This window comes from Cheilinus undulatus, linkage group 17 (genome assembly GCF_018320785.1).
Source record: "Cheilinus undulatus linkage group 17, ASM1832078v1, whole genome shotgun sequence".
NCBI lineage: Eukaryota > Metazoa > Chordata > Actinopteri > Labriformes > Labridae > Cheilinus > Cheilinus undulatus.
In genome coordinates this window covers 26,585,944-26,613,749 of record NC_054881.1, presented here as the reverse complement: position 1 = coordinate 26,613,749, position 27,806 = coordinate 26,585,944, and the positions used below count along the sequence as shown (strand labels likewise).

Genomic DNA, 27,806 nt, shown 5'->3' with positions numbered 1-27,806 from the left:
CTGAGAGGTGATAAGTGGGATCAGCTGATCACAGTTAAACATATAACTACTCTGTCCTGCATGAACTAATGCTAGGCCTCATTTAAAATGTGAATGTCAAGTTGTACCCAAAGTAAAATGTATTATTCAATTGCATGGATTTAAAATGCACAAAAACGTAGCTATTCTTGGTGTTGAAATGGGATACTGTTTCCTTTCATTTAGGTGGAACTGAACATAAAAGAAAAGGAAACATTTCAAAATGGCAAAGAAAGAACGTTTACTGTATTTTAAGCCAATAAGACATCTCACCTGTGGCACACATAGCAGGAGCGGTCTTTGTGTGTGGGACATCCTGTGCCTCCACCAATCCCATACACGTACTGATTGCTTTTGGAGGAGTTTTCTGCAAAATAGATCCCAGCACCAAACATGCCACCAATGTAGGCATGCCGCTCATCAAAGCCCTTATGGATGATGGCATTAATGAAGGGGGAACCTTGGGGTGGTAAAAGACAAATTTATGTTCAGACCATCTCACAGCAACATCAAGACAAAGACTGTTTTGAGATAAGATACATTTCTCTTTAGACATTAGGTATCTCCTCCAAACACATCTTTATTTGTTTTTGACAAAAAACAGGGAGCATTACTGTAGTTGAAATAGATGTGGTATTAAAAGCCTCCACAGAATGTCTTCATTCAGTTAGTACAACCCTCCTTTCATAAATGCCTAAATGGCTCCTTTCCTCAGACATGGAAGCACAAATAAATAAAGCGCCAAAGCAGAAAGAATGAAGACAGGGTAGAAAGCTCCCCAAACTGTTTGAATAAGTGTTATTCTGGGAAATCCATGATCTAAGAGACTTTGAACACACAATGATTGTTAGTGCCAGACGCATCATTTCATGTATCACAAAGCCAGACGACTTCCTGGGGTTTTCTACTCTGCACTGTTTAAAGAAACAGCAGACGGCTGCAGTCCTGAGGGTTGTGTCCTGACAAAACTGTGTGGTTGAGAGGCGACATTGAAGATTAATGAGATTCAGTCAAGCTCACAGTCAGGCTGCAAGAGTGGAAACATTGCAGTACAAAGTGGAGTTAATCTCAGAGTGCACAAACGGTTGAACCCTAAAGCAGTGGTCCAAGCAATGTTTGACTCTAGTCAACTAAAAGGAAGTGACTGAAACTACAGGAAGGGTTTCGCTTAAAATGAATGGGAAACTGTCCCCACGTTCAACCTGATCCCATGAAGTAAATCCCTGACTTTGTGAAAGCCAGATTTCAATTTATTTTCACAGCTCTAGTCTTTTTCAGCCTCATTCCCTGAAATGGAAGTTGCCATGTGCAGCATTTTGCATCCCATTTCAAAGTGCTAAATGCAGGTAATAAGCAAGAGAGTAAGATTACTAAACCACAATGGTAAACACATTAAACCAGTAACCCAGCTGGTAACAGAAGGTAAAAAAAATGATCAAGCTATGATATATCTCCAAACACCTTTATCTGCTGGTTAATGGTTAGGTTAAGACAAACATTGTGAACACGTCCTACAGAATACACCACATTTGCTCCCAAATTCAAACAGCAAAATCAGGTAACAGTAAAGCAAAAAGGACACTTAAATCATCTGACAAAACAACTTGCTGCTGTTCTAGTCTGTAGTATATAAATTTACCATGAAAGAGCATTCGCTCATTGTGATGGTTGTGATTTTCATCGGCAATTTCTTTTTGTCTGTGAGCATATCTCTCCCGTAGCTTCTTATTTACAACCTTCTGAATCTGTGAAGTTACAGGGAGGAGAGAAGAAACAAAGGGATGGGAGGAGGGGTAAAAGAGAGAAGTATGTGTTGTGAATGTAATATAAAAGCATATTTGCAGAAGTCAACAACACCAAAGTTAAACTGCACAGATTGTTGAATATTTGTATTGATGATATGTGGTCATTAATAGAGAAGTATGGACCCTGTGTCTACAGAATGATTGTGTGTTGAGTACACACCTTGATAATATTGTAGCGGCTGAAGACTCCACCTGCATTGCCTCCATCACGATGTTCTCTGATGGTGCTCTGAAGCTGAAGAGGAGCAAAAATAAAACACAGGACATTCTGAATTAGACACATTCAAATAACTTAAAGCCTAAAATAGAAAACTTAGTGATATAATGTGCTTATGAAATGCTTTTTGCTCTGTCTCTGGGCAGCCTGACTGAGTGATGAGTCATTTTTTACCCTGACAGCTTATGGGGTTATTTATATTAAGAACAATTCAAATTTAGATTACCTGTCTTTGTCTCTCAATAGGGCCATCAGCATTAATGCTTAACAATGATTAAAGTCCACAATTAATGCATAAAATTTTTAAAATCATGATTTATCACATGCTTTATTGCCCCTTTCAGGACAGTTTGGTTAAGTTACTGCAAATGGCCTGCAGTGGTGTAAAGCAAATACACAACTGTTCCTTAAGGTCTCATTTCATTTTAAAACAAACTCAGACAGCTCAGTTGAAAGGCATCCTGACCTGCACCCTGTGATATCAAACACTTACCTTCTTAACTTTTCCCTTATTTCCCATTCAATCCATAAAAAGCTCCTTTTTCTCAAGCTAAATTAACGATATAATCTACACTCTACCCTAAGATACTTTATTTCTTTCAAAATAAAAGAACATCTGTATCCAAACAGGAAGTCAATTACTCTTATTTTAAGACAGTACAAAAATTGATCTAAAAATGTTCAATTGTTTGACAGCCCTATAACTCACAATAGAATTTTTTTCTGAAAAACAAAGAATATTTAATTTTTTTTTTATCAAAACATGAAACAAGGATTCATTGCAGACTGTAGCTAAAAGCTGACTCCTATATTACAGTTCATATTAAAAGACTGTCAGAGTTGTCAGATTACTCAAATTACAAATAAAACTGTTGTGTTCACAGTGTTTAACATCTGGAGTTGCATCTAAAACTTGTAAACAATGACCAGTTTTTATCAGATGTTACTTTGAGGTTTGGTAGGCAGCCTGGATAATCTTAATCAACCCCCCCCCCCCCCCCAAAAAAAAGAAGAGAAAAACCTACTTGTGGAAAAAAAGATCTGTTCTGAAGACTCACAGTACAGAGAGAAAGAGAGAGAAAGAGTAGAAGAGAGGGCTTATGAGGACAGGCAAGGGAAATGGAGCAGAATATGAATACAGACAGATATGTTGACGTGATAACAGAACTTTGAAATTTTAATCTAGAGTTTTGTGGTTTATCAGTAAAGTTCATGAACTTAACAATAGTGTTGGATCACTGTTAACAGTGACAGAGACACAATCTGTCTTATCTACGCTCTTCTTATTGAAATATGTTTATCCTGTCTGTCTGTGCAGAATTTCAAACACTAATCGTAGGTCACATCTCTCTCCTGTTTCAAGGTACCATCCTGTCAGTTTTTTTCTTGTCCTTTAACAAGAATATCCCTTGTTGAAAGTTTAAGAAAAAGTGGGGATTCACCGATGCATTGGTTTAACATTTGTATTTGACAATATTGGTCCGGAACAATCATTTGCCGTCAGCAAATGATAACCCTCCAAAGTATCACTACTCGATATTTATATGTTGCATCTGATCAATGCAATGTTGGCATCGGATTCATTAACTGCTGACTCAAAGAGGATTTTTAATTTTACTGGGCTGAAGAAGTCACCTATTAAACAAGCTCTCATCTGTTTTCATGTTTAAATGTCAGGAAAAAAAAGGTACAGTGGGAGTGTTAAACCAAAGAAAGTACTAAAAAAATACATCGGTTTCTGCATCAGCTAAATTGTAATTTGAAACATGGACAACAGCTATAATTTTCAGAACTGGTGCCTGCCTCTCTAAAAAAGGCATAAAAGCTGCAAAATAAATCTAAAAAAGCCCTCCAATCCTCTCAATTGTCACTTCTTTTTCCAGTTAAGGATGGGATATATATATGCCCCTGTTACACATTGTCTGCAATGTGTAAAGCACACCAGCAGAGTGGAGAGAAGCCTACTGCCCCTAGTAACCAAGGCATAACAGGAGGAAGACAGTGGTAGTGTGTAATATTGAAGTCAGTAGGGCAGAACAACACTGTGTGTGTGTGTCTACCTGATGTACTGCTGTTTGTTTTCTTGCTGTACCTCTCATGCTTTTGCCACGCTGAAAAGCAATGTGTGTGCAATGTGAAACTGCACATAGCAACACACTGTTATTGATGCAATGGCTGGGTACAAAGATGAATCAGCAGCAGAGCTAAGTGACAGAGCTGCAAAAATGAAATGCCTTAGGGGCTATTATCACCAGAACCCAAGGGTGCATTCACACTGCAAGCCTCAAATATCAATTCAAGATGGGGTGAACTTCATGAGTCCACATATGGAGGTGTCCCAAATATGATTTGAAAAGATGGATTCCATGTGACTTGATCATTTCAAATCATCATAAAAATAATAAAAATCATAGCCAACCTGAGAGGGTTTTTATATCCATGGCATGGGGTATATTTCCCATCCAATGGGAAACAACCCAAAAGCTAAGAGGGGTTTTGGGAAGGGCTTAGCCTTTAAAAAAAAACCAAACCAAAACAAAACAAAAAAACAGAAAACCTCAGAACGTGTTTGTTCTGAGTGATACATTCATCACGAGCCAATCAGAGCAAAAAGATGGTAGGTGTGTACCACCCAAGGGAGTAAAATACATAACATGTATTTGCCGTTGTTCACCACCAATGGAGCCAGCTGATAAAATCGAACTCTTGATAAAGCCAGTCAGGAGAAGAGTTAAAAACATTGTTTTTTCCACCAAGAAAAACTTTCATTTGTTTTTTTTCTCCTCCTTTACACTAAATTGTGGCCTTTTTACCTTTATTCTGAAAGGACAACTGGAGGGAGGCAGGAAATAAGAAAGGGGGATGACATGCACCAAGACCAGGAATGGAGAACTATAGCCTCTGCTTATGGGAGCCTGCTTTATCCACTGAGCTACACCGGTGCCCGGGGTTGCTTTTCTTCAACAAAGAATGTTGTCCAGTTCTGATAAATGAAAAAAAAATCAACTGCATCCACATTAATCTGTAACCGCCCACTTTGTTTACAGGCTTACTACATGACAGCTCAATCACACCCTTAGCTACTACCTCTTTCTCCTCAAATGATGCTGATTGGTCCAACATTGCTCTGGCTGGGAACAAGTGTTTCAGTTTGAAGCTTAGCAAGATAGATTTGCCAGACATGGAACATGGCTAATGAATTGGCTTATCAAGGTTATATCTGAGCCACTTAGAAGCAAATATCCAATTCGGGTCACTTTGGTCTACATTGTGAAAGCAGCCTATGATGCAAGTAAGAAAGATGGCTGCAGGTCAAAGTGAACTAAATCTGATTTCTTCTTGATAGTTTGACTTGCACAATGCACACTGAAAACTGCTCTTTTTAAATCAGATTTGAGCCACTGTTCTACATCAATCCATTGAAGAGAACGGACGTGCCAGATAAAGACCACATTAAAAAATGACTAAGAATTATTCCAACTGGATCTGTCCTGGACCAATTTGAATTACTGCCTACTGAACATAAAAGTAGAATCTAAGACAATGAATAACAGACTACTTGCCTGTCAATCTTGTGTAACTAATAAAACACTTCTCTACTGTGCTTTGTCAAAATCCTTTAGTTCTATTATTTCTCATTTCTTTTCAATCATGCAAAAGCCATAGTTTATGCATTAGAGTCTCATTAAGAAGCATCAAGTTAGGATACAGACACTACTTAAAGAGGATGAGCGTCTATATTGCACAAACATCTGTCACAGTTCACATAAAATCCAGTGTGACTCTTCAGTGAAGTTCATAAACTTTGCTAAAAAAGTGCAAAACTTAAGAGTAACATCAGGCGTCATGTTCAGAGAAAGCTTCAATATTGAGTTTTTCCATCAAGCCCACTGAACCATTTCCCCTTTGCTTCCCCACATGACCTCTCTTCTCTCTCTGCAGTTAATTTGTTTCCTACCAATTGATGTTTATGATTCCTGAGAATTAAATAATGGTTAAATAAATTATTAGAAAAAACAACTACTGTAAAGTTTAAGGGATTAATAATAATGTCCAGCTCAGTGTCACCTGGGATTGGTTCAAGCCCCCCCATGACACTTAAGTGTACAGGCAATGAAGATAATGGAAAATGTTTCGTATAACAGAAATCATTTCTGCACACAGAGCTGGGAAATTAAATTTAAACACAAGTAGTCACTGGAGACACATGAGACATGTTTTAAAGCCAGGGATCAACAGTTGTATTAAGAGAAGCAAACTTCTGATCTGATCACACAGGAGGCTTGTTATTGGCAGTAAACAGGACCAGCTCATGATGCAGCTCATCAATCAAGGTAGATGCCTACATAATGCCTGTGGGAAATGTAGATGAGTGCAGCTGCAAGTGTGGCATCAGCAAAGAAAAAGACGGAGCTGAGTTCCCAAAAAGAAATGAAGTAGAACTGTGCAGCAGCTACAGCAGCTTTAAGTGATTAATGTCTCTCACTTACTCATTTTATCATCTTAATAACAGAATGACTGATGACTATAACAGTGGGTGTATTATAGACAGAAGCACTTAACCCACATTTTCTGGTGTAAGAAAATGTCTCGTTAGACTTCATGTCAAGCATTTTTCAAGTTCTTGAGTAAAATTTAGGATTTAAATTACCTGTTAAATTTCTGTTAACATCTGACAATCCTCATTAATTCAAAACTCATTCAGACCAATATCTGCTGTCTCACTGTATTACTACTCTCATTTATAAGGCAAGAGAGCAAGTACATTGATATGTGGTTTCTTGTCAGCACAGTTCTAACACTGTCGAGTGTGTCCTTTGCCAGATGGCTGAAATTGCCAGTGACAGAAAGAACTCCAAACCCAGCAGGGGAAAATCACAAAGTCACAAAGCCAACTGCTTGAAGGGTTAGGGTAAAAAAAAATCAACCTTAGTTTGTGTGGTGTCTGTGTTAAATATTAAGTTTAATATGTGTGCATGTGTGTATGACAGTGGGTTTGCTTACTTCCTCCTCCACTGACTGGAACTCTTTGTCATCAGGTGCCAGGTCAATGAGCACGGTGCCCTGACTGGAGCAGTGGAATGTCAGGTAGGGGTTTGGACCTGCAAATACACTTTCAAAAGTTAATCAAGGGCAGATAATTCAAGCAAACATGAATTATGACACTGACAGTTAGTTCAAAGCATAAATTCTCTTAATATAAATTATATGGACAAAAGTATTTGGCCTGATAACTGATAATTGTTGGATACAGGTGTTTCAATCAGACCCGTTGCCAAAGTTGTGTACAATCAAGCACCTAGCCATGCTGTCTCCATTTACATTTGTGATACAAAGTAGGTCGTTCTGAAGAGTTTAGTGACTTCAAGCATGGTACAGTGATGGATGCCATCTCTGCAATAAGACAGTCTGTGAAATTTCTTACTTGCTGGCTATCCACAGTCAACTGTGAGTGATATTAGAAAGTGGAAGCATATAGGAACATCAGCAACTCGGCCACAAAATGAAGGAACACGTAAAATCATAGAGTGGGGTCAATGACTGCTAGGGTGCATGGTGTGTAGAAGTCACTCATGTTCTCGTGATTCCATAGCTAAAGCATTCTGAACCTCCACTGGCATTAATGTAAGCACAACAACTGTGTATCTGGAGCTTCATTTATGATGGGTTGCTGTGGCTGAGCAGCTACACGCAAGCCTCACATCACCAAGACCAAAGCCAAGTGTTAGACAGGGTGGTATAAAGCTCTGATTCTGGACTGTGGAACAGTGGAAACTTGTTCTGTAGCGTCACGAATCACACATCTCTGTTTGGCAGTCAGATAGGCAACAATGGGTTTGGCAGATGCTGGGAGAATGTTACCTGCCTCACTGCATTGTGCCACCTATGAAGTTTGCTGGAGGAGGGATAATGGTATGGGGCTGTTTTTCAGGGTTTGGGCCCCTTATCTTCAGTGAAGGCTAATCTTTATGCTTCTGCATACCGAGACATTTCAGACAATTCTATGCTTCCAACTTTGGGGAAGGCCCTTTCCTATTCCAACATGACTGTGCCCCAGTGCACAAAGCAAAACTATAAAGACATGGTTTGATGAGCCCGAAATGGAAGAACTTGACTGGCCCACACAGAGCCCTGACCTAAACCACATCGAGCACCTTTGGGATGAACTGGCACGGTGATTGCGAGCCAGGCCTTCTAATCCAACATCAGTGCCTGACCTCATAAAGGCTCTACAGAATGAATGGTCACAAATTCCCACAAAAATACTTCAAATTCTTGTGGAAAGCCCTCCAAGAGTGGAGACTGTTATAGCTGCAAATGGGGGGCAAACTACATATTAAAGTACACGCATTTGAAAAATACAATGTCATTACAGTCCCTGTTGGTGTAAAGGACAGTCAGCCAAATACTTCTGTCCATATTGTGGACCATTCATCCAACACTGCAACATGTCTGCTACAAAAATGATTCCAGATCTTCATATTGCCTTCCTAGATTTTTTTCTCCACATTGAGAATCTGTTGGTAATGTATGTATTTGTTCATGTCTTAATTTAAACATTTCCAGTGTTAATTCTTTTAAGCTATTAAGTTAATTTAAGATGGGTCTTTCCGGCATGTCAATTATACTTTTTATTTCAGCTTGTAAAATACGTTATTGCTCACCAGTGAAATTTAAACAAAAACTTATTGACTAGTATAACAGTATTTCCCTCTAACAGTACCCTTTGGTTTATGTCATTATTTTCCTGACCTTGTTGGCCTCCCAGCAGCCTCTCAATGCCCTTGATGAGTTTGTGTCTGTGACCGTAAGCATTGATGCCAATCTCTTTGAGCTCTTCATGGCCCATGTCTGCCAGTACATCCAGTGAAATCTGCCCAGAAACATATGAGAGGCCATGTTAGTCCTGCTTGTAGTTGCAGCTTCTAAAGAAAGTAAATATCCAGGAAAAGTAACATTTTTCAATGATCATAAATGCAAATAACGAACCCCATAGCTGTTTGCACATACTCTAATAAAGAAGATGAAAAACAAATAAAGAAAAATCGTCTTGGTGATCATAATGGTAGGTTGCGCTGTTAACTTACCTGCCAGACTGACACTCTATGCCAAGTAAGACACTTTGTAAGACAATATGAGTGACAAATATTCATCAGAAAGATTAAACACCATAAGGAAAATGTTCATAAATTAATGTCAGTATTCACACCATCATTGTACAAATTTATGATGCTAAAGAATCCAGGTCTGCTCAGAGAGAGCAGGTATGAGATTCATGCTGGAGGCAGAGATAACTCCACTTTTGAAACTATAACCTTTACCTGCTCTGTTCCTGTAATCACTGCCATAGGTGTTTATCATCTCAGCTTAAAATTTACTGCAGCTAAGCTATACTGACACAGAAAAATACTTTGTCACACTCAATATGATGTAATCAGCCAAAATAAAAATGGCATACAAGCCTGTTTAATGTTTTGAGGAGTGAAGGTTTCATAACTGTGATAGAAAAGTACCATCAGAGCAGCCTGTCAGGAACTATTGCTCAAAGAAAAAAAAAATCAGTTATCAAGATTGCAAGATTTTGTTAAATCTAGATGACAATGGAAGCTAATGTTTTAATTCTATATTCTACAATTGCATGATTTTACTTTATGTTGCACAAGTTTTTTTTTTTATGCTCTTTCACAATAAAACACAAATTAGCTGTAAACCCTGTTAGCAGAAAAGGAGTCATAATTACTCAGTAAGTTAAAATGAGATTTACCATCATTAAGGCAAAAGGAGGTTGTGTTTTTGATTTACTTTAACTGCATAATTTCAAATTGAACAAAACAAATTAAAGTTTAGAACTTTAATAACATCTATTAAATTGCTTTATCTTTTCAAACTCTGGGTCTCTGTTTGTGCTCTTCTGAAATGAGAATGAACTTTTCCATTAACACCCGGCTGACTCTCACCTCTATCTCACTCTTCAACTGAATACTAATGATGGCCTGTTTCCCTTCAGGGGAAAAACCACACAATCACACATCCTCCATATTGCTTCTACTCTACCACTTCTGCTTAGCCTTTTGCCAGCCGTCACCTTTCAATTTCACTTTCTATTTCTGTCTCTTTGCCGGTCTGTTTTCTTATCTTTCTGACACCCCATCTGTTTACTTCTCTCTCTCTCTCTTTCTCTCTTAACACGTTAATATTGTACAGGTGTGATGCTTCCTCCAACGGCTGTCTTGATAGCATGTTACAGTTGGAATATCAGCACTTGACACAAATTAAAACTGGTTTACATTTGAATTTCATGATTTATACAGAAGGATGACCTGTTGCCCCATTTGATTGGCTTTGATTCTTTTTTAAAAAGATGGAAATGGTGAAAATGAATGAAAAATAGAAGAAAACTAATTTTAAAAAAGAATAGAGGGTTGTACACTCTGAATCAAATATATTGACTGAAATAATCTATGACTTGGTGCACATAAGACGTTTCAAACCTTCCTTTTTTTTCTACTCCTGAGGGAAATGTATTTTTTCTTACTTTAGAGTTCTCAAAAACACAAAAAATATATTTGTACCTGTTCCCTCTGGAAGATGTCTCTGAGGTGTTCCAGCCCCAGACTCTTCAAAAACTGGTTGATGGTCATATCAAGCAGAGCTGCAGAGACACAGTGATACCATTAACACATCAATAACATCTGGGACTCCTTAGCAGGTAAAAGAATCAAATCTCTGGTTCAGAAGAACTTGTTAGTACATACTTTCTCCCTCTTTCCTCTCAGACCCAGAAGCTCCATCTGCTGGTCCAGTAGCCCCGCCCACAGTGATGTCACTTATGGTTGTAGTCAGGTTGTCTATGCTGCTGGCTGCAGACAGGCAGGACGGGGATGGAGAGGGAGAGATGACGACACCGCCTGCTGCACCTGTGCTCACCACACTAGCACTCACCTGAGAATCAGAGAAGAGTTTCTTTTTTTCTTTTTTTTTTAAAGATTTATTTTTGGCCTTTTTGCCTTTATTTGATAGGACAGTGGATAGAGTCAGAAACACGGAAGAGAGCGGGGAGAGACATGCAGGAAACAGTGCCACAGGCTGGATTTGAACCTGGGTTGCCTGCGTACATGGCACGCGCCTTAACCACTCGACTACCGGCACATCCAGAAGAGTTTCTTTTTAAAGGTCTTTTTTAAAAGTCCAGTTTGTTTGCTTATTTTGACTTTCTGTACTAAAGCAAACTTAAACTGCTTTAGACTAAGCACAAAAGTAAAATATGGTATTGTTGCTGTTTACAGTCAATGATTTTGCAATCTTCCCTGCGACCCCCGACAGGATAAGTGGTATAGAAAGTGGATGGATGGATTTTGAAATCTTTATCTATAGCTTTTGATATGTTTAACGATGGCCTTCTTTTCATTTTAACCAAGGAGTCAGCTGTTTTTAGTCCTAAACGTCATCTGATATTTCAACTGCTTTCATCCCTTACAGTGTAGCCAACGGTTTAAGTTATTTTAGTGCTTAATTAAAGGCTGGCTACAGTCTACAAGGCTTTGTATTCAACCTTTAAGTGTTCTTAGCCATTACACTTTACCCAACATCAGATAATTAACCCTCCGAACCCTGCTGGTTTGCCAATGACCCCAAGCAGTAGCGCATGCATTGTTTACAGTATCTCAGGAACAGAAAAACGTCTCGCACACTGCAGGACTCCAAAAATATAATTATTTACTGCACCAAAGTAGTGACGTTTCAAGCAGAGCTGCTCTTCATCAGAGTCTGATGAAGAGCAGGCAGTGTCTTTTTCAACTCAGCACCTGCCCACTTAGGTTTGGATGTGCGTGTAGACTTTTTTCCTTCAGTATCTCAGGAACCATAACATGGATCTCTGTGGAGTAAATTGTGATTGGAAGCTGACCTGTTTGCCAATCTACAGAAGACTCCTTAGCATTAATATCCCTTCCAAAACATTTTTAATCCTGGCACAAAGCACTGTGTTTATTCAGAGCTTTGATACTACAAATCCACATGGCTAAATCCACGATGAGCTGACTATTTATTGCATGTTATGTTGGAAAAACCCAAGAAGTAAATTACAACTTCCTGTTAGCCTGTCGGCAAAACAAGATGCTCCAATTTCTTTCCAAAGATCAACAAGAGACAAGATACTTTTCTGCAAGTTTGGAAAGGTAAGAAAAATGTTCTTTTATTGCCCAAATACTGAAAAGAGGATGTATGCACACCTAAAACGGGATTCATGTGCATTTTACACACTGGAATACCTCGTATGCAAAATGTAAAGTGGTTTTATGGAGGTAAATGATAGTGATGGTTTCTGTTGTGTGTTTGTTAGAAAGTTGTTGTTTTTTGCCCTGACAGACAAGGCCTGTAGGAACTTGATGCAGATGTGAAAATGCTTGTTCATCATTGAACTGGGTGTAATGGGTATTGAGTACCAATGAGATTCAATTTACGAATTGTTCTTTTATTTGGTCTTTTTGATCATACAACCTCTTTACAGCAGACATATTCTGATAGTCCAGGATGTCCTGAAAAAATAATGTCTAAATCTTAATTGTAATTAAAAGGGTTGAGATTCTACAGGTATTTTTTCACACACCAAAAAAACAAGCAAAAACTGGCTTGGGGTATCAAGGGTTAAGAGCTAACATATACTGAGAATTCCTTTTAGTTCCTTCAGTAGAACTGATAAGGTGATTTCAGAGCACCAATTTCAATCAGGCCCTTTTTGGTAGTTTTTATTTCAGAAAATTAATTTGAACATCCCTGGAGGAAGTAAAAGGCCTTTGTCAATGCTTGCACAAACATGTTTGGGCACTTACCACAGTGGCCTGGGGTTTCAGACAGCTAGGCAGGGCATCTGGTGGCATGGCATCTATCAGTAGTGCTCTAATGTCATCAGCCTGCAATGAAGGAATATGAAGAATGATACAGATTTACTGTTGATATATTCTTTATAATTTTCCACCTAAGAGAACAAAGCATATCTACACACTTAAGGGCTTAAATGGTATAAAGCTAAATGCTGATGCAGAATTTTAGGGTTTGGCTTATATAGCAGCTTATTGTGAATAAATAAATAATAAATAAATATAAATAAATAAACTGAGCAATTGAGCATTTGTTTTTTTATGAATTTAACTTTTAATTTGTAAGCCAATTACTTTATTTTTCTCTCAAAAGTTGAATTTGTTGCATTTAAAGCCCCACTATGTTATACCTAGCAGGTGCTTATAGCCTTACCTGAACTGTAACACTTTGTTTCCAGTCACGTAGAGTGCTCACTCAGCAACTGCAATTGCAGCTGCTTTTGATAACATGTTTCAGATATGCAAAATAGAGATAAAGAACGTGCATGTCGTGCTACATGACAGTGCACGAAACATGGCAAAAGCAATGACAGACTTCTGTGTGGCAAGTCTCCCGTGCATCGCGCACACTCTGCAGGTGTCCTGTCTCCAGCATTGGAGATTTGGGTGTCACTGTGTTGTTACAGAGCTGTTTACAGTAAAATGCCCATTAACTTGGTTGCTTGGTGAGTTTGTGCTGTTTAAAGCAGAATCAGGAGAACTACTTCAGTTCAATTTTTATTTATTCTGTTCATCTTGAGTCTCAAAAATTTAAAAGCATATTTAAGCTCTGAACTATAGCTAGACTTTTTTTTAAGAATCTGTCTTTTGGTTGTTGTTGTTATTTAAAGCACTTTGTCAGGAGTATCTCAGGGAGCCATCCTGCAAAGTGGCTGAGTAATAAGGAGAATCAGTCTTAATTTAGAAGCTTTTTTTTTTTTGCACTGTGGAGCTCAGTGCATCAACATCTAGGATGTTGTGCGGCTCCATTTAATGGTCAATAAATTAGCTTTTTCAACAGTATCACTTCATTCATGTGTTCATTCACAGAAAGTGCTTTCAGCATATTTAATCTCTAATCTGACTGAGATATAAAGTAACTTGATCAACATTACACACTGTTCTTCACTTGCAGTGCATGTCAGCTGCAGTGACTTCTTGTTCTCTTGGGGAGACTCAAACTTTGGTACCTACAGTTAAATGAGATCCCTATTAGGAGGCTTGTTAGGAAGCCTCATTAGGGTGCACAGAGTTTGAGAGCTCCTTGTTCCACTTTCTAGAATCAGCAAACTTTCTTCACGATGCTTCACTTCTACATAGTTAACCATAAGCATTCAGTTTGAGCTAACGATATTGTCATGTGCTTACTCAAAACAGAAGTTAAGCTCCTCATGTAGAGAAATGAGGACAAGCTCTGAAACTTCCATACCGTTGCCAAGTCAAGCGGTGTCTGCCCCTCTTGGTTTTTCATTGTAGGATCGGCTCCATGGGCCAATAGCAGAGCGCAGAGCTGGGTCCGCCCCTTTTGTGCTGCTTCATGCAGGGGGGTAAACGCCCACTTGTCTGTGGCATTAACGCACGTGTTGTATTTGATCAAGAGGGCAGCTATGTCCACGTGCTAGACAGAGGAGGCAGAGATGAAGGAAAGTCGGGAGCAAAGATGATAAACAGAATAAGAAATAGGAGCAGAGAAGACAGATAATATAATGAGAGTGGAGAAAAGAAAAGTAAGACATCCAAAAAAGAGAAAAAAAATAATTTAACAAGATCAAATGTGTGAAGTCTAGAGAGTGAGCGCTATAAAAATTGTGATCACAGAAAACGTGATACGTGGGATTTTCTGGAACAAAAATTTTGTGTGAATTATTAACTACACCATGATTTTTGTTTTCCCACCGGTGCTTTCTTTCCTTCTTTCCCTGTTCTTTTTCTTCATCGTCAGTCTCAAGCTCTTGTCATAGCATCAAACACACTGTAGCTTGTTTCTTGACACCAGTGGGAGATGCTTAAATGTGTGTAAGAGTGTTCTCCAAAACGGAGAGCTCATCAAATTTTTATTCAAACGTGTGTTTCACAACTCCATAGGTAGCAAACTGTTGGTGAGCTTTGAGTAGAAAACCAAGATGAAGCGAAAGCGTGGCTTTAAGCTCTTTTTAAGAGAATTTAAGATTGAAATACAGGTGAATATCATTTGAATGTGGGAAAAAAATTGGAAATAAAATAGCTTCTCCTACCCTGAGTAAAATTGAGCATCTAAAGGTAGAACAGATTTTAGTCCCTGTCAGAACCATGTATGTGACAAATCCTGACATTGCTTGTAAGCTTGCAAGCAATGCTTTGCTTAACCTTTTAATGCTTTATGTGTTTTAATTTTTCAAAATGATTTTTTATCTCTTTCTATTCTTTTGATCTAATCTGTTTGCTTAAAAATCATACGACCCTGGTCTTCCTCGTCTCAATGTATACTGTCAGTTTCTTGTGTTGCCTGGGTTTGGGTTCTTACAAGGGCTCTTCTGATGGTTGGGCTGAATATGCCTGTTAGGTCAGTTTTTTTTTCGGTTTTTTTTAAAATGATGATTCTTTTGTGTTTGACTCTTTGTTTTGTTCAATAGCAGATTTAATATTTCAAATGTTTTCTTTACATAAATTCTTGTCAATAAAATGTCAAAATTAGAAGAAATCTCCATCATGGTCCCGAGAGCAAAGTTAAGGAGTTCATAGTAGGAGTGTCATCTTACACTATGTGCATAGATCTTTAAGAAGGTAATGGTAAGCATCTCCAAACTGAACCTGTGATCTGAATTCCCTGAGGTCTGCATGCCAAGTGAGTCCTCTGAAGGACTCTGTGCATGTTTGCGTGTCTTACCCCGTATGAAGCAGCATTGTGCAAAGGTATCAGCCCTCCTTTGTCCTGCGCGTTCACATCGGCTCCATGTTCCAACAGATACTCTGCTACTTCCAGGTTGTTATAGCCAGCTGGAGAGGTGCACAGGTTAAATGAAGATATGGAAAAGATGGATAGACAGTGAATGACAGAAACATAAAAGAGAAGAGAGGAGACAAGAATATATTCAGGTAACAAGACAGGAGGAAATAAAGCGAGAAAGACAGAGCCATGTCGGCCTACACCAGCAGCGTTATGACAGCATATAATCATCTTTTTCTTTCACAAGCAAGTACATCAAGGCAGAGTGAGTGTGGGTGTGTGTCTAAGTGGTCTGATGTATGAGAAATAAAACACATCTTCAAAGTGTTTTAGCACTTTCTTGACTTTAAAAGTGCCACTCACACTGTAACATATTTTTGAATTAAGATGTACTTTATTAAAACGTCTGGCATGAAGCCGTCTTTGAATAAAGGCTCTGAAAATGAATAGAAAAAGACTAGTCAATTTTCCCACCAGAAGAAAGAAAAAAGCAGCAGTTTGAGAGCCAATAATCTTTAACACTGGCTACTTTTGTTCAACTCCCGATTCACAACCACTTTAACCTGGCCCTGAAAAAAAACAATTATCCATCTGATACCCTTGTGATCACTAAGCATGAAAGCCAAAATGCTGATGGCAGGAAAAATGTAATTTACACATTATTCATGGCTCAGTTTGTGTCTATGAGTATATCAGAAGCATAATGAAAAAAGTGACAAAAATAATACTAAACTCTGACTCTCCTTTTCTCTTCATTTTTAAAGTACGAGGTCAAAACCTGTCGCTGAAAAGTGAAACGTTTCTTGTTATCTCTGAAGGTTATCACATCATGATAACAGATCCTGCATAAATATGAGTATGCATTTAGGTGCCTGCAGTGTGTCAAAAATGTTCAAAGTTTGTTTAAGGACCAAGGGCAATGCAGTATACTATAGCTATAGGCTTGAGAAATGTAGTACAATGTGACAATTACTGACATGATATTAGTGTTATTTAACACTAATATGCAGCGTTTCTAATAAAACCTGAAAGCCAGTTTTTATCAACATCATACCCATATACTATTTTACCATTATTCAATTCTGTTAACCACAAGAGTTTTATTAACAAATGCTAACTTATTATCTTATGTAGTATCATTTTTTTCTTATTGATTTTATGACAATTTTTCTGCTTTTTTAATGCCAGTAATTTCTGTAATGCTTTGCTGATTTGACTGGAACCATTTGTAAGAATGGTTTGACAAACAGAAATACTAGGAAGCAGTATTCATGTTCTTATAAACCACTTCCATGTGCAAACAAGGGCTTTAGAGCATTCATGGATATAAGACCATCATTGGTAACCAAAGACAACCATCCAGCCTTTTTCATGGATGTTTCCTCCATAATAGATTTACATCTCATTATTAAACTTCATCAACAATTACTATAGGCATCAAGTTGCTGGTATTCAATCCTAGAAAGATCTGTGTAGCACATCAGTAAAATGTGGCTTTCAATCAGTCACTTGTCTGCATGCTAAACTTTATGCATATCAAGGATTCTCTTTCACATCAGCTAAATCAATTGATTTTTTGAGAATAATAGACAGATTGCTAACAATCCCTCTTTTTTCTGACAGGGATGTCCTTGTTCTCAAGACTTAAGCTGTTAGGATGTGTTTTTATCCTGTTCTTGGCCTTGCACTTAGCCATAATCCCAGGAGAGCAGCTGTTTGTATGATGCTAAAGCCTGCATATTTGGTACCAGCACATATTTCAAAGTAGGTTAAATTCCTGCAAGCAAAACCCCAATAACCACTTGATTTATCCTTTATGTTAATGCAGAGGGAAGTAATAAATATGTCCTTTAAACGTGGATGTTTGCCAGTAGCCTTATATAGTGCATCCAAATGCATCTTACCGGCAAGGTGCAGTGGAGTTGAATTTCGTCCTTGTGTATCCCGACAGTTAATGTTGTCAGGGCTACATAACTTCTGCACCCTGGCCAGGCAGCCTTTCTTTGCAGCGTCCAGCAGCGCAGCATCTCCTCTCAGCAGGTCCTGGATGTCAGTGTCCCCATCTTTCACAAGGTCCAGAGGTGTGTTCCCATCTCGGTTCTTCTTGGTGGGATCTGCTCCATGCTGCAGAAAAGGGGTAAAAGTGGAGAAATTTAATAGAAAGAAAAGAAAAATAAAGGGAGAGCACAAGTTTCTAAACAGACTGAAATCTAAAATGAAGACAGTATATGCAATTAAACAAACTGTTAAATCAATCTTGACAGAGAGTCAATTTAAGGACTGGAGTGTTAGAACAAAAGATCTATCATTGGCTTAGGTCTAAAAAGTACCAGTCCCTAAAATCCCTTATCGTTTAAACCCCAGTGGAAACGTTTCACTCAGATGAGGAACAGGCGATGACAAGTGACGAGTGAGAAGTGCATGAAGGTAATTCACCAGAGAGGAGACGAGAGGGAGAGACGAAAAGGAGGTAGGGAGGTGAGGACAGGACATCCAGTGAAGTGGAAAACACCACATACCCAGGAGATAAGGGAAGGAAGCAGAAATTTTCATTGCCCAACTGTTTCCCAGGTTCTGATTTGACTTGTCGTTTCATTGTAACTTTTGAAATTTGCTCATTAAAATTGGATGTTGTGCGACCACTCCCCTGAGTACCCAGTGCTGGCCTGAAACTGTCCATTATACATCTCTCATGGCTGTATTTCCATTTTCAAAGGTTTTTTTTTTAACATATTCATGGTAGGATTTTCTGCCCTACTTCTACTTTCCTATTATGTCTTTGCTGCGGATCTTATCATATTTTAACGTTAATTTGGTCTCTATCCAGAAAATTGGAGTAGAGACCCCTTAAGTTATAACTAGGAACACTTACATTAAAATACATGTAGTTTTTGTTTAACAATGTTCCTGAGGTGACTTTAAGCTCAAAGTCAGCTTAGGAACATCTTTCCATATAGCTGTGAGAAATTTTGCAACACGCAAGATCTCTCTCATGAATATCTGTCCGACTCATAAGAGGTAATGCATTTCCCCCTTTATTTATTAGAATATAAGCCCCTGTTTGCCCCCTTTATTAAGAAGGGTTTTTTTGCACTACTCTAAATGTAAACATTACAATGTTCATATCTTTAAAATAATGCATTTTTTATTTTGGGGAAAAAGGAATGTGATAAAATATAATTTATGATCTTGACTTTTGAATTATTATTCAAACGAGTGTAGTGTTAATTTTGACAGTCATTTTTACTTTTAGTCTCAGTCTTAGTCTTTAGGTTAAATGCCTTTTAGTTTAAGTCTAGTTTTAGTCAATGAAAACTCAAAAACCTTTCGTACAATTTTAGTCCATGAACAGTCCTCACATTTTTGTCTTAACTTTTAGTCTAAGGATTTATTCTCTAGCCTGAATCTGGTATCAAATCATGTTAGTGGGTTCTATGCACCCTGCCATACCTGGGATCTCTGCTTTTAATTTCGACAGATGTACCAACAGTAGAGAAATATCATGGATTTTGATTGTCCAAATAACATTTTAGTCTACTTTTAGTCAACTTGAAAAAGCTAATCTTAGTTTTTTCCAGTTTTAGTAATCAAATATATGTCTGTGATTAGTCTTAGTCTAGACTTAATCATAGAAAAAGGCTCTCATAGTTTTATTTGATGAAATTATCACTGCAGGAGAGCATGTACCAAATGACTCATTGAAGTCCAGCGATCCTGAGCTTATGTGACAGCATCTGCTGAGATCTAATGTAGATGCTTTCTATATGAAGGCAACCCAGTTAAGCCGAACAGTTAAAAGTAGGGTTGGTTATGTCCCAAAGCCAATACAAACTTCATATGATCAGAAAAAGGAACAGAAAAGTTGGATCAACTGGAGCAGCTTTGAGCCGATGAAAACTTTGACCAAACACTGCTGTGAGGCCCTGGTGGAGACATGAAGCATATCACTCTATCTGGGCATATACTTGCAGGGGCACACAAATTCACATCGCGTCACTACACTGGAGGAACTCCAAAGTTTACCGAAGGATGGCTGAAAATGACTCCTTCTTGTAAACAAGAAATGAAAGACGGAGGCAAAGAAACTAACTCTACCCAGGCTCTATGGCTGTGACTTAAGTTCTGAGATGCTTATAGCTGCTTCAGATGACAAAACTGTGTGTTCCTTTTTCTTATGAAGACATAATAGATTGCCTTCAAAACACATAATGAAGACAAATTTAACCAATACAGCAGTAACTGTATATAGATAAAATTATCAACCCTACCTTTAAGCTAAAGAACTTTGTCAAAAAGCTGTCCCTTGTTATGCTTTTACTTTGTAATTTGTACTGTCTTATGTTGTACTTCACTTCATGCACAGTCAACAGTCAGTATAAAGCGTCAGTGCAGCTGTAGAGCCAGCTCATAGCGGATATAAATAAATGAATAAATCATACTGGCCCAAAAGTGTGTCGGTCCACCGGGAAATTCCCGGTATGCCAGATAGCGAGTCCATCCCTGCTTGCGGAGTTGTCTACGCATTTCTGCTGTATACAATCCAGCATGGCTAAGGGGGCAGCCCTCTACATTGACGGTGTGCTAGTAGAGCTATTTAAGACTCTACCAACTCCTGGTAACTCAGTTCATGTCGACAGTAGGAGCAGATAACTTCAGTTTTATCTGACATGATCTGAAAGCTGAACCTGCTGCCATTCAAAAATCTCTTTCCTTTATCCATTTCTGCTCACCTGCACTGCATCACAACGGCGCCGCTTCCTGATCTTGCAAACTATGCGATGGTTTGAGGGTCACACAGAATGTGCATGCCTTAATCATGCAACAAAAAAATGAGTGCCGTTAAAAGTACTTTAAGTTAACGCGATATTAACGTGTTAACTTTGACAGCCCTAGTAATAACATTATCTTTACCATGGCAAAGACAGATGCTATAGATAGAAGGGTAAATAAAAACAGTGAACAGTAAAAGAGAGAAATGTTTTATTTCACAAGGTGCTGATTACTTCTTAAGAGATCCAGTGAGCTGCTTGCAGTTTTTTTTAAACTGAAATGGGACATCCAAGGGAGCAACAAAAACATTACTTTCCATCACTGTGGGAGCAGCAAGATGCTAAGGTGAGGAGCAACCAGTTGCTTCCCCACTATGGTAGCTTAACAAAGGTGCACCAGAGAGCATGATTAATGGGAATGATAGCATTTTTTGGACCTTACTCTAATCATAATGTTTGTTTTTATATGCCAGACTAACTAATAATTAGGATTTTTGCAATTTTACGTATAAATTCAATTGTTCTTAACTGTTTAAAGATTGCATGTGTGCTTTTTGCTGGGTAAGTTTGCAGATTGATTCTTTTTAAGGTGGGGTGTAACAATTACAAGTCATAGCAATCCATCCGATGGTTGTGAAAATATCTCAGTATCTTATTCTGAATGGTGACTTGAAAAACAAATGGAAGTCGCCCTCAAAAGCTTTAGTTTGTATAACAGTAACTCCAAACAATCACACTGCTTGAACAACAGTTGGTCTACTACAGGAGAATAAAACATCCTGCCAAGAAGAAAAGTCATGTGAGTTCAGACTCTCACCAGTTAGATTCTTCTAGAAATGAGAATAAATTAATTATCTTCTTGTACTTCAGTTTTAACAAAGAAAATGCTAATATGCGTTTTGTATATCCCACAAGATCCCTTGAGAATACCACAATGCTGCGAGCAAATGCAGCAGTGTTTAATTCTGAGCACAAATCCGACACAAAAACAGGGACAATAGGAAGTTGACAACAAACAGAGCAGACAAAAGAAAAACCTATTGCTGAACTCTGAAATAGTTTATTCAAAAAGAGAAAAGCTGGATCCTGGGGCCATGGCAGATTAACACCAAGTGTGAGAACACTAAAGGGGAAATGAGGGCATCACAGTGTGCATACAAAAATCACAAATATGAGGTGAAAATCCAACTGAAATTCAACAAGGCTGAGATTTTTCAACCAGAGTGGAAAAATGCCAAACCTCCCCACCTACTCAAATAATCGATCATCTGTCTGCGTTTCTAACCTCTGCCTCCAGACCTCAAATCAGTGAAAGTGTGCCCAGAGGCAGCTGTTGTATCTCTGAACCACGAGCCTGTTCTGAGAGTAAGGGCTGAGATTTATGTGCACATGTTGCTAGTTCTAGCTCACAAATCCAATAATAGGGAATATAATTCAACTGCTACTACATGCGTAATAATAAAGCCAAGGACATGGGTAAAGTCCCTAGCAGACCTTTAGACATGTTATACTGAAGAAAACCAAGATCAGTAGCTTTTTACACTCTAAAATGAAAAAAGAGAGCCCATCACTTACATTACATCAGACAAAGTTGAACAATCACTTTTGATAAACTCCCACTAACATAAGGCAGCCTTATGTTGGATGAACACAAGCAAAGCTGCCAAGGCAGATGGTGTTCTTGGATATGTGCAACCAACTCCAGTACAAACGATCTTTAGGAGCTCTGTACCTCCTTCCTGCATCAAGTTAACGACTACAGATGGCTGTTTTAGAAAAGATCAGATTTCAGAAGAGTTGAGAATTAACAGTGTGATCAGCTGAGCTCTTCAGCACTGGTCCTTAAAAACAAAGGTGTGAAAAGAAATCAGTTTATTCTCATATGTAAATCATTATCAGTTTGACAATGTGAAAATGTCTGATGAATGCATAATGGTCCAACAACTTTTTTGTCCTTTTCACTCCTTTTATCTGCAAAGAGACCTATACAAAAGGGACAAATACAACTTAACTAAATGATGAGGTAATGGTGGAAGATAACAAACACTGACTGACACACAAGAAAAACAGCAAACATAACAAAGACAAGACAAAAACATAGTAAATGACAATTTATATACCACACCAATTACAAAACAAGTGTGAACAACAACAGTGTACAGTGATTTGCAAATCCTTTTAAACCAATATTTAATTGAAGACAGCATAAAGACAAAATATGCATGGACCGACCTAAAGGGAAAAACGGTGCTGTGGCCTAACAAGTCTATACTTCAGATTGTTGTTTGAAATAATGGCCATCGAGTCCTCCAGGCTATAGAGGAAAAGGATCATTCAGATTTTCATCAATATGAAGTTCAGAAGCCAGCATCTGTGATGCTTTGATTGTGAATACATGTTTTGAAATATACCTCCATGCAGATGGTGACGTTTTCATGGACATCCTTGTTTATTTCAGCAAGATGATGCTAAGCCACATTCTGCATGAGTCACAGCAGCATTGCTTTGTAATGAGAAAGTGTAGGTAGGAGACTGGCCAGCATGTAGTCCAGACCTGTCGCTCACTGAAAATAAGTGGCGCTTGTTGAAGCACAGAATACAGCAATAAAAATCCCACACTGGTAAGCAATATAAGATGAACATCAACCAAGAATGGGAAAGAATTCCACTTTAAATAATTATCAATTAGTGTCTTTAGCTTTGGTTAAAACTAAAGGTAATGTAATATGGTGGTAGACATGCATCCAACTTTTTTGGGACATGCTGCATGTCTCAAATTCAGAATATGAGTTTATTTTGTGAAAAAAAAGGCAGTTTTAATACTAAATATCTTCTTGTATTGTATACTTACTTTGAATACTTGTGCCAATGTGATATTTTAGTTTTTTTATTTTTAATACATTTGCAAACATTTCCAAAATTCAATTTTTACTCTGTCATCCAAATGCACTGTATAACCTGTGTGCTATGAGCCTTATACATTTCTCAGTTTTGATCTGAAAGAGCCACTTTGTGAATTAGACACAGTAAAACACTGCCTGACTGGGTTCATGGTTAAAAACCTTTATTCTTAGTAACTAAACAGGACTGTTTTTCAGGCTGTGGGTCACCTGAAAAATAGCAAGGACTTTTATCTTAAAATAAAGAATATAAGAATCCTTATCAGCATTTATGGACTCTCCATTAAATCTATGCTGAAAGAAGCAAAGAGCATGGTGGGGGACTACAATTGCAAAACCAACAGTTCAGTCACAGTAATCATCCTGCATGACTGATAAAATGAACTTTGCTTTTTCGGACACTTTCTTAGACTCAGAGGAGCATCTTCTAATTGTTTGATTTTTTTGACACTAGGAATCAAAAAATGTAATAGTCATATTTTCATTCAAATGTTGTGAAAACAGTGTAAGTATTTGAAGAGATCAAGATTAGAAATTGATGGCATCAAGTTCAATCATTTCTGAAGAAAAAGGCACAAAAAGATGATGCAATTTCATGAGCTCCAGTTTAACATTTTCCAAGTGATGAAAACAAGGCATTTCTGTTTGTTGCTCCAAACGTGTCCTCAGTTTCTTTCCTACTGCAGTTTTTTAGTCAGGATTTTTCCAAGTCTGATTCTATTGCAAATTGTTGCGTCTTCTTTTTGTTCATATTTAACTCAGTCAAGTATGTTAAATTTCACCTTCTCAAATGATTGTGTTTCCACCCATAGGTGTTCTAAATGTGCAAATTAAAATGGTGAACAAACTCTGAAGAAAGGAAACACACATTTGATAGCTGTACTTGGTGCTTTATACATCTACAGAGTAGGACTGAAAAACTGTTTTTCCCAACTGAGCTGTCACCTTCCTTAATACAGCCCCCCTACTGCCTGCCCCTTCAACCAGAACTGTCATCCCAGTTTCCCCACAGAACCATACAGCACATCCATACACGCTCACTGCATCATCACACTTCTAACTTTGAAGCTAAGAGCATTTGAGCAGAGCTGCTGTTATCAAAGTACAAGTTTGCTGGTGCGAACTGTTGCGTGCAGAACTTTCTGTTTACTAGTTTGTCAGCCTGACCTTGTCCTTCTCACAAGTAGATCCTTCTAGGTTTTTATAAGCTGTTTATATTTAACAAACCATAAGCAATAACCTCTCTTGTTATCAATGCACAAAACTTCAGTCAGCCAGTTTAGATCCATTTTGTTTGTGCAAGTTTCTGTAATGGTATTTGTTTATTTTCCACAGTGAATCTCATACAAAAAACTACAAACTAGATGTGCACCCTGCAATGACAGAGAAGAAATTTTGATTAAGTCTCCAACCAAGTGGGAGACATTTCCTGCAGTTTATGTGTTCTTTACTTGCTGTGTATATTTGTGTGCATGAATTCAACAGTGCTGATCTAAAATTAATTTATGCATCCCCATATGGCATCAGCAGAGTTATGATCTGACTTGTCTGGAGGTGATTTTAACAGGGAAACAAAAACACACTCAGCTGTGAAACTGCAACATTTCACAGAACTCATTTTGCCTCCTCGTGATGTGACAATCAGCGATAACAACAGATATTTCAGCCTTGCAATCTGATTGGGCACAGCGTAAAGTGACTTTGCTAATCTCCGGGTCGTATCATGAGTCATACCTTTGGTGCAAATTTGCTTCCAATTTCTAATTAAAGTATTCAAATGGATGACACTAGAGAAGATTTGGATCCATGTTGATCCGTACAGGCTGAGTTATCATTTGCCATTTCCTCAGTTAACAACAGGAGATATTGTGGTACAATGTGCTTTGTTTTACCTCAACAATAACTTCAAACTGCATGGTGACAAAGAGGATGGGAAAGTGTGTATCTTCAAGGTTTTACACACAAAAAGATCACCAAAATGTTCATGTTTGAAAATGCTGTTTCCATAAGTAATTAACAAGAATGAGGAAATGACAGGAAAACTTTATGCAAGATGAAAGAAGCTCACTAATGTTTAGAAACTTCTCCTTAAGAATGAGAAATTACAGGGCATGGAAGTTAACATTCAATAATGAAGACAAAACCCTCTTCTTCTTCGAGAGGAGGGTTTCATCAAGAACTTCTAACCTTTTGATTTGTGTTAATAGTGGGGTCTCATTCAATCAAGATTTGCTGTGTGCAGCCCTAAATATGCAGCACTAGTCTGATTTTCATGGAAATGACTTGCACAAGAATTGTTTGCTCAATCATACATTCCTATGCATTGGTGGTGCTGAGGTATAAGATGAGGAAAATGCAGGGTCTAACCTTTAGGAGCAGTTTGCAGATCTCGTATTTGCCTTTAGCAGCAGCTTCATGAAGAGGTGTGAACTTCCACAAGTCAGCCACGTTGACCGAGGCTCCGTGTCTGACCAGCAGCTCTGCTACCTCATAGTGACCATATGAACAGGCGTTATGGAGGGGGACCAGACCACTAGAAAGAGACAAGAACAACTAAAATGAACCCAATCTGTCTGAAAATGCTTACTTTTATGTTTCTAAAAAATAAGCAACAGCTTAAATGTCACACCCTTTATCCTTGGCATGCACGTCCGCCCCATGGTGAAGCAGGTACTCCACCACTGACACTCGGTTGTAGCCAGCAGCAAAGTGAAGGGGAGTGGAGTGTCGACCCTCCAGGTCTCTACAATTCACATTCTGAGCCGTACACAGCGACTAGAGAGAGCGAGAGAGAGAGAAGGCGATAAGACAAGAAGAAGATTAAAATATCTGTTTCACAGTTAAAAGGGCTAAGCTACCAGGGGGCCAGGAAGGAATAAGTCTAGGCTTTTGGCTGCATAGCCAATCACACAGTAACTATAATCCAGATTTATTTTCATTATTGTTTCTATTATAAGGCCCTATAAGTTCCATCTGTTTGATTTGAAATTAGGTCATTTTCAAGAGATATTACAGCAGCCATAGTATGATAAAGAGAGTTAATTAATGCTCAAGTGATAACAGCATTTACAGTTGAAGGATAATGAGACTGAATAAATAATCAAGATTTAAAAATATGAAATGGAAAAAAGTACTGGTGAGAAGAGAGATTTTTTCTGCTAACTACAAAAGATGACCTCGTTATTTCAATAAAAATACTTTAACAACTCTCTCTACTTTTAAGCTTAATTATTTTAGTTTGACACACATTAGTTGTGATCCACCAGAACAACTAGTCCAGCTTCTTCAGTGGATCTTTAGCCAAAGAACAAACATTTTCCTGCAATAATTCTACTTTGTGATGACTAATCATATCTGCAGACCTACTACATTTATCATACCATTTTCATTGATACATTGCATTGCTCTGAACTTGTTTCAATTCATCACACAACCAGTAAAATAAGAGTCTGCTGCTTTGGTGCTTGTGTGAATCTGTTTCAACAAACAGACCTGGACCCTCTGCTCTCATGTAAATCCACAATATCTGGGGCAACTAAATTAAAGTGACACATATTATATAAAGGTCCAGTGCTGTTGTGCTTAGTTCCAGTTCTTATACAGTGTCAGTGGTCTCATCAAATTCTTTGACAGGGCCCCTTCACTCTTGAAAAACTCTAATTTAGGCATCAAACAGTTTATTCCCTGCATTCTGATAAATATTTATTGAACAATTTGTGGTAAAAATACAAAATTAGTGATTAATAACAAAAAGAGACTACAATTTCCTTTATAAATCTAAAATTCTTGAAGCATAAACTAAATTCATTTGGCCAGAAAACAAAAATTAGATAAAGATGTATTTGTCAATCTGCCTTTTAAAATTCAAGACCTCTCACAAGTAAAACTAAGACTTTTTATAGCCTTAAATTTCAAAAGTCCAATTTAAGACTTTTCTAGATCTGCAGGTACCCTGTTTTAAACAAAACTGTTTTTTATAATTTAGTTTTTGGGCAGGATCACTAAAATATCACAATAACTTTTTGATGCCATGAAATTCAAACATTTACGAATCCCTTGACTTTTCTCATGTTACTATACGATCAGCATAAGTCAGGTTATGATTTTCCACACTCCGTTTTCCATTTGTAGAAAATTTCCAAGCGGTTGACCAATCTTGCATCAGCAGCCTTTGGTGTTTCTAGATTAAATTTTTCCTGATGAAAAAACAAACAGGTGGAACTTAGTCCACAGTGACAAACCAGCTCTCATTAGAGGTTTTCTGATTACTCACTTCACTTTAAGAACAAATATCAGCATTGAATTGCAGCAT

General features: G+C 38.0%; 1 protein-coding gene across 3 annotated transcripts in view; it reads right to left on the bottom strand.

Annotated features, from left to right (window-relative positions):
- The window catches only part of LOC121524976 (poly [ADP-ribose] polymerase tankyrase-1-like), a 140,159-nt gene that overhangs the window by 6,506 nt on the left and 105,847 nt on the right, over positions 1–27,806 (bottom strand). For 2 of the 3 annotated variants that reach the window (XM_041810632.1, XM_041810634.1), the window contains 13 exons: positions 26,124–26,269; positions 25,862–26,027; positions 17,730–17,949; positions 15,766–15,875; positions 14,329–14,517; positions 12,873–12,953; positions 10,797–10,983; positions 10,614–10,693; positions 8,794–8,914; positions 7,045–7,142; positions 1,984–2,058; positions 1,658–1,763; positions 292–478 (listed from right to left, as the gene is read on the bottom strand). In XM_041810632.1, the coding sequence (XP_041666566.1) occupies positions 292–478; positions 1,658–1,763; positions 1,984–2,058; positions 7,045–7,142; positions 8,794–8,914; positions 10,614–10,693; positions 10,797–10,983; positions 12,873–12,953; positions 14,329–14,517; positions 15,766–15,875; positions 17,730–17,949; positions 25,862–26,027; positions 26,124–26,269 (1,766 nt within the window). The remainder of the gene's footprint in view (positions 1–291; positions 479–1,657; positions 1,764–1,983; positions 2,059–7,044; positions 7,143–8,793; positions 8,915–10,613; positions 10,694–10,796; positions 10,984–12,872; positions 12,954–14,328; positions 14,518–15,765; positions 15,876–17,729; positions 17,950–25,861; positions 26,028–26,123; positions 26,270–27,806) is intronic. The other variant, XM_041810635.1, reaches the window with a different exon arrangement.